General features: G+C 51.2%; 1 protein-coding gene across 3 annotated transcripts in view; it reads right to left on the reverse strand.

The window, feature by feature from the left end:
- POC1A (POC1 centriolar protein A) overlaps positions 1-4,608 on the reverse strand; it is a 68,718-nt gene extending 64,110 nt beyond the window's left edge. Inside the window, exons 1-2 of one of the 3 annotated variants that reach the window (XM_042799692.1) lie at positions 4,567-4,608; positions 381-465 (exon numbers count right to left, since the gene is read on the reverse strand). Coding sequence is in view for 1 of the 3 variants with exons in the window: in XM_042799690.1 (XP_042655624.1) it covers positions 381-465; positions 1,842-1,859 (103 nt within the window). In the remaining 2 variants the exon portion in view is untranslated. Of the gene's footprint in view, positions 1-380; positions 466-1,841; positions 1,951-4,566 lie in introns of those variants that run through there. The other 2 variants (XM_042799690.1, XM_042799691.1) reach the window with 2 other exon arrangements.
- Positions 4,609-12,237: the final 7,629 nt, after the last annotated feature.

The following is a 12,237-nucleotide window of genomic DNA, read 5'->3' on the forward strand; positions in this document are numbered from 1 at the left end:
GTGGGTTACTGAATAGCAACTAAGACACAAGCCTTGGCAGCTGTCCAGAGGGGAAAAAGGGAAGATGGAGAAGAAAAAGCAAGGTTTTTATCTTAAGTTGACTGCATGGTAAAGCCAGATACATGAAATGATAAGCAATGGTAGATGTCCCTAAAGCTCTAGCAGGACGCACACAGTCTGCCATCCCTATAGCTCAACAATTGGATTTTTTTTCAAAGCACACAGAAATGTTCATCCTGAAACTCTCCAAAAATCTATTTGTTATGAAAACAAGTTCTTTGCTCTTGTAGAGCTCAGTATCTCCACTGCTCCCTCCATTTACCCAAAGCAGAGAAGCTATTTCTTTGACATCTGGACATCAAAACATAGAGACAATTTACCCAGTTGTTTCTTATTGAGACTGAAGTCCACACTAGTGACAGCATCTCTGTGACCTTTGAAGTGTCTCTCCAGGGATGGATCTTCCTAGGAGACAATAATGTTCAGATACAATGGATTAAGAACTATCTTTGCACAATAAAACCATTTTATTTCTACAACAGGTGAACCAAGCCACATATTCATCCCACAAAATCCAGGTAGAGGTAAGAATACAATGCAACAGAAAACACAAGTTTCACATGTATCAACAAACTTTAAAAGAGGCAGATCACCCACACTGATAATCACCCTGAATCTTGGGTGACTTTCATGAATCATTCATGCATTTTAACAACATGCTGCTAGTACAAAGACCCCAAAGCTGTCTTTGGAACAGATAAGCCATGTCAATGACCACCTAAGCAGGCAGTCAAGTTCAACTTTGTTCTGACAGCTGCTCATCTGTCCAGAGGCCACTGTTTGTACAGAAGGGACAAATTTGCAAGACTTATCACACCTATCAAAACTGACAGGTAGAATCAGAACTGCAGCAAAATGGACCGACCCACTAGCCCTTCCCTACATTTGGGGAACATAGCATGACCCTACACTGCACCCTGCTGCAAAGGCCAAAGCCTGAGGCCACGGGAGAAAAACAAAAAAAAAAAAAACCACAACATGAACAATGAGAACCCTTACAAGTGGCTGTAACACCTAAAAATTGTCCAGACTTCAAGACAGACTGACCAGCCTTCAATCTCTGCTCTCATCCACACAGCCTCTGCCTCCCTGGCAATCCCCACCACAGCCTGCTCCCCCTCAGGACCTGACTGCAGCCCCAGCCTGCTCCAACCAGAAGCACAGAGCTGACCTCCCCCCACAACACCCAGCACCAGCCCTCCCCGCATCCAAATGCAGACCAACCCCAGTTGCAACAGCACCCCAATACCCAGGGCTGCCCCGTCCCCCCGCCCCCAAGCCCCAGTAGCATTAAGCTCCCCCAAGCCCAGCTCTGCCCCCAGCCCCTCACAGCCGCAGCTGCACAACGCCACCCCCAGCAAGCTGCTGCTGCACGGCCCAACCCCAACAGCACTGAGCCTCCCCCAAAACCCAGAGCTGCATCCCACCAACTCTCCCGGCGGCCCCATAGCCCCCCCCCCCCCCAGGCCTTCCCCCGCACAGCCCAGCAGCACCAGACACTCCTCCCCAGCCAGGCCCCCTCTCCCAGCACCACTCCAACGGCCATCTCCCATCCAACCCCGAGACCAGGGGCGCCATGCCACGGCCCCCCACTCCTCCCTCAACACTCAGCCCCAGAGGCCACAGCCCCGCCCCCCCCAGCACCCTCCCAAACGCCGGGGCTGCCCCAGCGGCGCCCCCAGCCTCCACTCTCCCAGCCGCAGGAGACCCCGGCCCGACCTCCCCCCTCCTCAGCCCCCCGGCACTAAAACCCTCAAGCCGGGGCCGGGCCGCCCCCTCACCAGACAGCCGGCCGCCATAACACCGGCGCGCACCGCAGTTCGGTTTCCGCGCTTCCCGCGCACCGCGGCAACGGTTCCGCCCTTAAAGGGGCCGCGGCGCCGGGCCGGGCCGGGGCACTTCCGGGTGCCGGGACCGGCTTCCCCGCGGGGGGTGGCTGCCGTTCCGGGCCCGGGAGGGAGAGCGGGAACGGGGCGCAACCGAGGGGGGTCCCCTCCTCCGCCTCCTCACGCCAGTCGGGGTGTAAAGCAAGGCCGGCTGGAAGCGCAGGGAACGGGCCTCGCAGGCCTGGGCGTGAAAGTCGGTGCCTCTGAGCACAGCGGGCCCTGCCCGGGGGTGCTCACTGGTATTGCAGAAATCTTCCCTCGCTGTTCGTCATTCTTTAGAGTATGAAAGCGTGTGAGCTTTGTTAATAAATATTAGTTCATATTATACACTGTAATGTAAGGAGGTAGTGAAATTTTACTGGAGACGCTGGTATTGTTTGTACTTAAGTAAAACTAAAGGATGGCCTGGCCCTGTGCTGTGTGGAAGCTCAGAGCTGTCCATGAGGGATAAAAGATACCCCTGGATAACTGAGACACCACCAGAGTCCAAGCCCTTCTGACACGGCTTTGAAACCCGCCCGGCATCATACACAAGTAACTCTAGCAGGACTGACTCCAGGGACGTCTGGATCAAGAGACAAGCTGCAAGAATGCTGCAGAAAGAGTTGCTTTGCAAAGTTTTCCTGTGATTAAGTGATTAGTCAAATCACATTGTACCTAAACGCTGGAACAGTATAAGGTCCTGGTGTAAAACCACATTTGGGGTGGCCCGATTTGGCTGGTGCACATCATGAGCATGAATATCTATTTACCCTTGTAATTACAGACTTTGTGTCCCAGGCTCTCTCGGTCAGTACAGGCCAGTTGCAAATTTTCATAACATAGCACATTGCCCATGCCACTGCCAAGACAGTTTTTTTTCCATCCTATTATGACTCTCTCCCCAGTATGGCTCTTATCACATCAGCAGGAGATGTGCTTCCTAACTTTGTGCTGAAGTCCAAGAAGGGCAGAACTGCATGTAATTCTCCTGCCTGTATTTTACAGGGTCCTTGTCAGTCCATCAAACATTGTGTTCCTTTCTCTTCATCCTCTGGGCAGGAGATGTTCCAATTCACTTTATCTGAGTCATTCCTGCTTTGTTCATAAACGCTGAGCACGCACTTGTTCAGAGGCCTTGTGACTTAAAAGCTGAGGTTTTATGGAGGGAGCTCATTCTACTACGTGAAACTGGGTTAAAAATTAAATGGATTATTCTCCAGTTATCAAGGAACTGACAGCTTCATTCAACACACAGAAAATCCTCCAGCTTTTGTTCCATCGTTAACAAACCGCTTCCAAATTACATAGGTCTGTCTTTGTTGAAAACTGCCTGCTACAGTGTAAGGCAGTGGCTGGGCTCTAACAGCACTTCCTGGAGTACAACCAGGCAATAAGGACCTTTGCAAGACACATTTCAAGCTGTGCTGAAGTTAGACCAGAATTTATTTTACTCCCACTCCTAATCAACAGCAAAAAAGGAAAGTAAGTTTTCCCTAATGTGAATCAGCCCAAGCAATCAAGCTCTCCAGTTTCTCAGAAAGCATTGGTCATGTATTTTGTCTAACTGCATATTTGTGCCTTTTCTAGCTTTTTTCCTTTTTTAGATTTTAATATCTCTTAACTTTTTCCTTATTTATATTTTAAGATTAATATCTCTAACTGAAAAGTTGCTTCATGCAGGATCAAAAAACATATGCTTTCTTAAGGAAAAGCACAGTCAAGTGGAGCACCTGACAATTTCAAACCTTTTCCCTATCTGCCAGGACATTTTGCTTTGGGCAATGTCAGAATACACCTCTCTCATGACCAGCTGCAGCTTTTTCCCCCCTAAATCAGTCAAAATCATGCACTGGCTACACCCACAGCAGTTGTGATCTGACCCTGGGGACAGCACTTGTGCCTCCCAGCACCTCCATGCCAGATTCCAGCCAGTGGGAGAAGGACACAGATCTCCACTGAGGTCATCACCGGTGCAAGGCTACGTATGCCACTGCCAGCCCACAGCCATGTGTTGCCTCTGGAACCTACTGATATCCCTCACGGCCACAGCAAACCAACACTGGTGTGATCCAGGCTGCCATGGAGCCGTCAACACAATCCCATGAATTGTTCTTCTCAGGGAAGCCATCCATCCCTCTCCCTCCTGTATTGCCATGCCGTGGTTGACAGTCTGCTGATATAAGGGTGTTTGTGTGTCTGACAAGCTCTCCATTTCCCCCTGCCCTTGGAGTTACTGGATCTGAATAGATACATTCCTCCCTCAGACATGGCCTTTCTGCCCATATAGCTATGGACCTTGGATCTAGAAATCTGAAGCAGTTTCCAGATTTGCGTAATCTATTCCTCATTAAATTCTTTGGTGTTTGACTATTAGCTTTTCTTTCTCTGCATGGAAATAAACCAAAACACAGAGAAGATGCTAAATATGCCCAAGGCACTAAAGAAGCCCTGTACAACCCATTTTAGATAAACATGAAGTCAGAAACATGTTGTGGTTGCACTCCCACTTATAAAAGCAGGAAATGGGAATATTTGCTTTTATTGAAGGTTTCTACCACCCAAAAAAAAAACCCCAGCCCACCTCCTAGTTGATACACTAGCAACACCTATGGTGGCCATGGATGGCTACTTTACTTACCAAGTCCTCAGCCCTGGGCTGCCACTGTATAACACCAATGGCCAGAGGAAACACCAGACCACTGGTGAGACATTCACACCTGCAGCAGTCTGGAACAAATGTCAAAAGAAAAAGGATTAAAGAATATTCATGCCAAGGTCTTTGGAAGAAAAAGGGCCCTCAGAAGCAACGGGCACACATCAGGTCCTGTGATGGAGAGGACAGGGGCTTGAGATAGCCCAGTTCAGCCAGGGCAGCGCTGGCCAGGCTCTGTCCCAGCATCCAAATATCTTTGTGGCATTATCTGCCCTGGCTTTGGGCAGGATTGGATTTTTCCCATCCCTCAGAAACCGTGGCTCTGGGAGCCAGCCCCCTCCCAACGCCCCAGGCAGGGAGAAGGACCCCAGCCCATGTGCTGTCACCCCACCACAGGCAGCACCCCGGTGCCACCGCCGGCTGAACACACATGGCCAGGAATGTGACTCCTGCTTTTCTTCAGATGACCACGTGAGGGCAGGCTGAGGCCTCTTCCTGCCTTCAGTTTTCTAAAGATACGGAAATAAGCAGGAAAAATTGATAAAATGCGACATGATTTCATTAAAGATGAATCGGGCCAAACTAGCCAGCTTCTCTGTTAAGACTACCATAACTCTGGGCGAAAAAGCGTTGAGCTAGCCTCTTTCAAATACCACTTCCCAGCTTGCAACCGGGACACTACATAGTAACTCTCAGCAAGTCTTTCCCTGGGGTTATTTGTATGACCATGGATCAGGAAGAGACCAGAAGCCCCAGGATCTGCCACCTCTGTCATAACCACAGAGCCTTGCACAGAGCCTCGCCGGGGCTGCAGGCCCTGCACACTGCAAGGCAGCACGCAGCCACGTTGGGCAGCAAAGCTATTGCACAGCATCGCACCCACCCAGAATTCAGGTGGGTCGTTCTTGCATGAAATTACAGCTAACCTTTGACTTCAAGACCAGTTCAGACAGTCCTGAACTTCTCGCTACAGTGAGTGGGTCTAAGTTTAGCAACTAAACTGAATGAATGTTTATGACTTCTGTATTGCAAACCCCAGTTCTCATGTGTCCTGTTAATATTTAAACAGCCGAGCACACCAATCTCTATACGTACTTCTGCAGTTTTAAGAATATGGCAGCTGGGGAAAAGTGTGTTAGGCTTCAGAGATCCATGATGAGACTGTTTCCCTGGAAAAGCTGAGATTCTCAACATGACCTATGGTGGGAGGAAGTATTTGCCATCTACAGAGGAAGCATCAAGAGATGTGGATTTGGTCAAGGCAATAAGCACAGGCTAAGGTGGAACCAGCAACAGCACCCAGATCTACCAGTCACTGGCAACGCTCTCAGAACAAGCTCATCCTGTCTCCATGATCACCATGATCCCAGCATGAGTTTTCAACAGCTGTTTTATGTCCCATCCCAAGAAGCCCTAGAGATGGCAGCAGGGCCCTTGAGCAACCAACCCTGCCTTTGGCATATGTCAACCCAACCAGATGGGATGGGACAGCAGCCCTGCTACTGCAACTTTGCATCCAGAGAGCCAGGGGTTTAGGCAGCCTAAGCAGACAGCTACAAGGAGCCAAATAATCGTACAATCATCGAATGGTTTGGAGTGGAAGGGACCTTCAAGAACACCTAGTTCCAACCCCCCTGCCACGGGCAGGGCCCCCTTCCCCCAGCCCAGGGGGCTCCCAGCCCCGTCCAACCTGGCCTGGAACCCTTCCAGGGAGGGGGCAGCCACAGCTGCTCTGGGCACCCTGAGCCAGCACCTCACCACCCTCACAGGAAAGAATTTCTTCCTTCTGTCTAATCTAAATCTGCCCTCTTTCAGTCTAAAACCATTACCCCTCATCCTATCCCCATACCCACTGATAAATAGTCCCTCCCCAGCTTCCCTGTACCCCCTTTAAGCACTGCAAGGCCGCTCTAAGGTCTCCCCAGACCCTTCTCCTGGCTGAACCCCCCCAGCTCTCTCAGCCTGTCCCCATGCGGGAGCTGCTCCAGCCCCCTGAGCATCTTCGTGGCCTCCTCTGGCCCCGCTCGAGCAGCTCCGTGTCCTTCTGCTGTTGGGGGCCCCCGAGCTGGCCCCAGCACTGCAGGGGGGTCTCCCCAGAGCGGAGCAGAGGCGGAGAATCCCCTCCCTCGCCCTGCTGCCCCCCCTGCTCTGGATGCAGCCCAGGACACAGCTGACTTTCTGGGCTGGGAGCGCACAGTGCTGGCTCACAGTCAGTTTTCCATCCACCAACACCCCCAAGTCCCTCTCCGCAGGGCTGCTCTCCATCCACTCCTCGCCCAGCCTGGATTTGTGCTTGGGATTGCCCTGACCCGTGTGCAGGACCTTGCACTTGGCCTCACTGAACTTCATGAGGTTTGCACATGCCCACCTCTCCAGCCTGTGCAGGTCCCTCTGGATGGCATCCCTGCCCTCCAGTGTGTCACCGCACCACAGAGCTTGGAGTCATCGGTGAGCTTGCTGAGGGTGCACTCGATCCCACTGTCCATGTCTCCACCATTGCAGTGAACAATATCCTCCCATGTGTGCCAAACCCACTTATTTATAGCCCACAATTTTTTTCTCCCACCTGCCTTTGTGCTTATTTTCCTCCATTACAGTGTTAAGAAAAAGACGGGAGAAAAAAGTCTTTTCTTCAGGTAAATCTCTCACTGACTGAAATGCAAATTTGTTTAAGCAAATTCAGAGAGCTTTGATCCTGTGTGAGTAAAAGGGGAAAAGGGAGGGGAGCAGACTCTGCTGCTATCTGCATGGATCTTTACTGCTGCGTAACAACTAGGCAATGAAGCAAAAGCCATAGGAGTTTAAAGAGGAAGTTCAGCCAAAGGTCACCTGGCTGTCCTAGGTGCTTGTTATCAGAGCCTTGAAAAGAGGGAGGAAGGTGACATGAGCTGATTATAGCAAGAACTGGAACAGGCTGACAGGACTGGGGGAGCCCATCACCTCCCTCACCCCCCCAGCACTCAGCATGCAGGGGTGCTTTGCTGTTGTAAAGCAAAGGTTTGGCAGAGCCGGGCTCTGGAGCTGCTTGGGCCACTAAGAGAAAATTTGTCTCAGATCTGAAGCATCTGCTAGGCAGAGAGCCAGGAAACACCCTGTTAATTGCAATACCGTATTTTATTTGCTGTCTTGTCTTTGCAGGTGCTTTGTGCTACTTTCACAGCTCATCCATATAGCTGAAGTTGTGAGGAGAAGGGTGACAAGGGGACAGAGACAGACTGACACCAGGACTTATCCTGGAGCACCAGAGGAATACACTGCTACTCCCTGTGTGAAGCTACACAGTTCTTTAGCCACCCAAGACAGGTGGAGGGAAGGGAGCTCATACATGCCTACAGTTTCCAGAACTGGCCTAAAGGAGAAGGATTCAGAAGTGAGAAATCCTGGAAAGCTGAATCCAACCAGAATCCTGTCAGCAGCTTTCTGGGCATTTACGAAGTTGTCTCTGACCATTTATGTTGGTTCTAGTGTCTTAAGCCACTGTAAGATCTTCAAATCTGTTACACAAATGTAGATCAAACCCACCTTTAAAATATCTCCCAGTACAGGTGGCCCCAGCTCTGCTGATCTTGCTGGCCAAGGGCAGGTGGCTGCTTTCAGTCCCTGAACTTTCTCTGCTGTTGCCTCCAGGGGTGAGCAGAGTTCAGACTTCACTGAACTCACCATTGTACCAACCCAGAATCCAAAGTCCTTAGAGACTGGTACTAGGAAAATGCTAGCTGAGTTGACAGGAGTAGGGCTGAGACCTTTAGGACATGGAGTTTCCCGCTCATGGGGTGTTGCCGCACAGACCCTGTGCTGAGGCCAGTCTGGCCGGTGTGGGGAATGCTGCACCGTCCAGCACCACCCACCTAGTAAACCAGCAAGGTATTATCAGCCTGAACAGTGCTAGAGCAGCATGCTTAGAGTTCTTCATTTCTCCCCATTAGGCTGCTTTCCAATCAACATTGATCACTGGGCTGGATCACATCTGGTCTTAACGTTTAAGCCTATAATCTTGTTGAAAATCTTTGTCCCAAAATTTCCAATGTCCATGTCCTCACTCTGCAGATTAGAGGAAGGGATGAGTCTGCCCCTGCTAGAGGGCATCAAGTTTCCAAAGGGTATTACATGGGAAGAGCCAAAGGGATCCACACTCAGCCATGCTGAGAGCAGAGTGGGCAGGAGGACATCGACCTTTCTAGAGAAAACCCTGCTGACAGCACTGAGTATGGTCAGCACAGGCAAGCACACAACCATCCAGTCCTTCTTCTAAAGCTCTGTGCTCCCAGTGGCCTTGCACCTCCTGAAGACCCAGGGTGTCTGGCTGCGCTCTGTTCCTGGGTGCTGCGGAGAGAAATGGCCGATCAACATGACCAGGACAGACCACAGAACAAAACCAAATATCTCTTGCATTTGCTGTCTTTACATGTTGAAGGGAAAGATGCATCCATTTGCAAAGTGTTCATACCAGCATTAACTCCATAGTGTCCACCTAACCATCTCCCCTGCAGCTTCCTTCTCCTCTTTGAACAGCTTGAAGAGTTACTAAAGCCAGACCCTTCTGCAGTGAATTTAACTGCATGAGGGGACAGCGGTCTTTTGTATTTCCAAGCCAGTTCAAGGCAGACAGAACTAGAGAGGCAGTGCAGCCCACTGCCCACCACCCAAACCCGTTGCTTCCTTGCATGGATCATCTCCCTTTCCAACATCTCATCCTCAGAGAGAGAAAGAGGTGCCTGGCTGCTCTTCCGGGCAGTGTCAACAGGAGTTCAGCCTTTGCTGGACCTCTTGGCACTACCATGACTGGTGCGTGTTTGTGCTGGGACGTCTGTCTTGCTGAGATCACTAAAGAACACGTGGGAACATTAAAGCCACAGAACTGTATAAGAACGGTGTTTTCCTCTGTCCAGACAGGTCAGGACAACTGGAAAAGGTTTATTGTTCAAACAGTTTATTACCAACTGTTTGTCTCCATATATTACTGATTCTATTTCTTACCAATGCTATTAGACACTATTTATTTCCAGTGCTGTTGGGCTCCACTCACTCTCTAGCTACTCTCTCTACCACGTGCCACGCTGGGTCCAGCCCCATCACCCGCAGCGCTGGTGGTGCGGGGGGGACGGTGCGGGGCTGTTGGCCTTGGGCGGTGGGGTGGTGTTGGCACGGCCATGGCAGGGGCTGCTGCCAGCTCGGGCATCGCCAGCCGGGAGTTGGGGCGGCCCAGGGGAGCAGCCCAGCCGCTGCGCCGGGCTGCACGGGGTGGGGGGGAGGTGGGAAAGCCCAGCTCTGGTGCCAGAGGTGGGAGCTGCGGTGCGGGAGGTGCAGCCCGCGCTGGAGGCCAGCCGGGGCCTGGCTGGGGGTGCCAGGGATGGGGCAGCCCAGAAGCTCTCCCTGCCCGTGGCTCCAGCGGGGTCGGGAGACGGGGGGGGCCCTGCTTGGGAAGGGGTTTGGGAGCTGCTGAGGCCAGGAGGTGCTTTAACTTGGTGCTTTGTTGTTGGAGACCTCCAAGAGGGAGATGCCAGCATGTCCCGTGGTGGAGCTGGTGCGAACACCTCCTCCTCCACCCCAGCAGCAGCCACTTGCCAGGCTGAAGACCTTGGTGGCCTCCTGAGGGACAGCTTTCCTCCAGCTCCTCATCCAGGCATGATGCAACCTGGGCTCTCCTTTTGTGGCCCACTCTTGGCTTGCACCTTTCCAGCAGCTGGAGATGTTCCCTCTTAAAGTTGGGGCTATGATAGAAGCGTACAAGTGTAAAAATGCAAAGGTGTTAGTTGCAACCAGCCTGGAAAACACAAATATATGAGAACCAAGACTTTTAATCACAAAAGTCAAACTTGGGTATTGAAAAGGATTGTTAGGGGCATTTGAAACCTCAAGCATGGGCTGTCTCAAACATTATGATATGGTTCTGTTAAGTCATCACCAGCCCTGGGTTTTCACTTGAGAAATGCCCTGAGAAAGAAATGAAGGTGAGGACATCCCCATCTCCTCTGTTCCTAAGGCTTACTTGATATGAACATCAGTCTCTCACATCAGTTCCTGTGCAGAGGAACTGATGTACCTTCCTAGGAGCAGGAGAGGCTGCTGCTTCTGCTGGAACTCATCCCCAGAGTTAGACAAACTGGACACTTCTGGCAGCTCATGCAGCCCATAGAGGTCAAGCTGATGATGGAAACTTTCCATGCTCTCTACTTCAAAAACTCTCCCAAGTCCTCTTCTTGCCAGCACATCCTCCTTGAATATTTCTTCATTGATAGCAACAGAGACTCCATCATCAACCCACAAATGCACTGAAACTTGTAACTGCGGGCAGTTTTCCAGAGCTGCTTGAGAAAGGAGAGGTCTTTGATTTTGCTAGTGCTCTCCTTGGAAGAAGCAGGAGTGTCTCTTTCAGTAGAGCTGTCATCACTCTAAGCTTGGAAGGACTCTTCCGTCATTGCTCCTACAGCAGTGTCCCCAGCTGTTTCATCATCCCACTCAGGAGAGGCAGGAGAAGCTGAGCCTGATTGACTCCATCAGCTCATCTGAGGAAGAGGAGGAGGAGATTTCAGCTGTTGATGATTCCCTTTGAAACCATCCAGTCTCATTTGGGCTTGACCTTTCTTCTGCAACCATTGCTCCAGCCGGCCAGGCTTGGTCCTGCCAGAGACCAACCAAATGCTGACTGATACCAACTGGTGCCAACTGTGGGTTCCCATGGGGCACTCTCAGATGTCTCTGTGGCACAGTGCCTCATGGCGATGACATCGCAGGGTGGCACCCATGACCCAGCACAAGGGAGCTGCAAGAGGAGAAATTGCAGAAGAGCATTTATTGCTCTTCACTCCGAGAGCCACCGGTGGTGGGACTCCAGAGCCCCGAAGCCAGCAAAGCTGCATTGGACGGCTGTAGGCAATGAAAGGACTGTGCTGTGTCCAGCTGCATCCAGGAGTGGGTCCATAAGGAGAAGCAGGGATGGCAGCAGCAATGAACACCCCAGTGCCTTCTTTCCAAAGTTTTTGTGATTCAGTGGAGAAACATCTTACAAGCCTTGGCTTCACATTCTTTAAAAGCCAAGCAAAATACTCCTATCTCTAAATGCTGCAGGACTCCACAGCAGTAATTTCTAGTCTCCCTAGACACTGATAGTATTTTTGCTCCAAGAGAAGCATAATGGGCTAGTGAAGGATCAGCATCTTCCCCTCTGAGCTGCATAGCCACTTTTGGAGGAGCCCAGCATACAGCTCAGCCCAGCCCAGCACACCAGGACAGTCAAGCTGTACCTGATAGGGGTTGTCATAACCTTTATCACAGCCACCAAGCACCCTCATGCTCCAGGCATATGGTGCCATGATGTGCTCTGACTTTTCAGCACGCTCCCTCCACAGCACTGGCTGCAGTGTGCCCTTCATCCTTTGGCTTCTCTAGCCCTGGAGGAGTTTAACTGGGAGGAAGACATTTTGCCTTTTGTTTCTTATATTTGACAAGAAAGGGAAGGGGATGTGTGAAGAAATTTGCCCTCTCCGGGTTTGAAGAGCTGGCAACAGTTTTTCCTGAGCCAGCTTTATGTGTTCGACATAAGCTATACTGACCCAGCGCTCCAGGCACTACCACAACACTGAGTGCCTTTAGGCCAGCATTTAAAGGTCTGTGAACAAGGACTCCTCATATGCCCCGAGACCTATCCTGCAGCTG

The sequence above is a fragment of the Tyto alba genome, unplaced genomic scaffold (assembly GCF_018691265.1).
Source record: "Tyto alba isolate M040663 unplaced genomic scaffold, T.alba_DEE_v4.0 Super-Scaffold_3, whole genome shotgun sequence".
Lineage (NCBI taxonomy): Eukaryota > Metazoa > Chordata > Aves > Strigiformes > Tytonidae > Tyto > Tyto alba.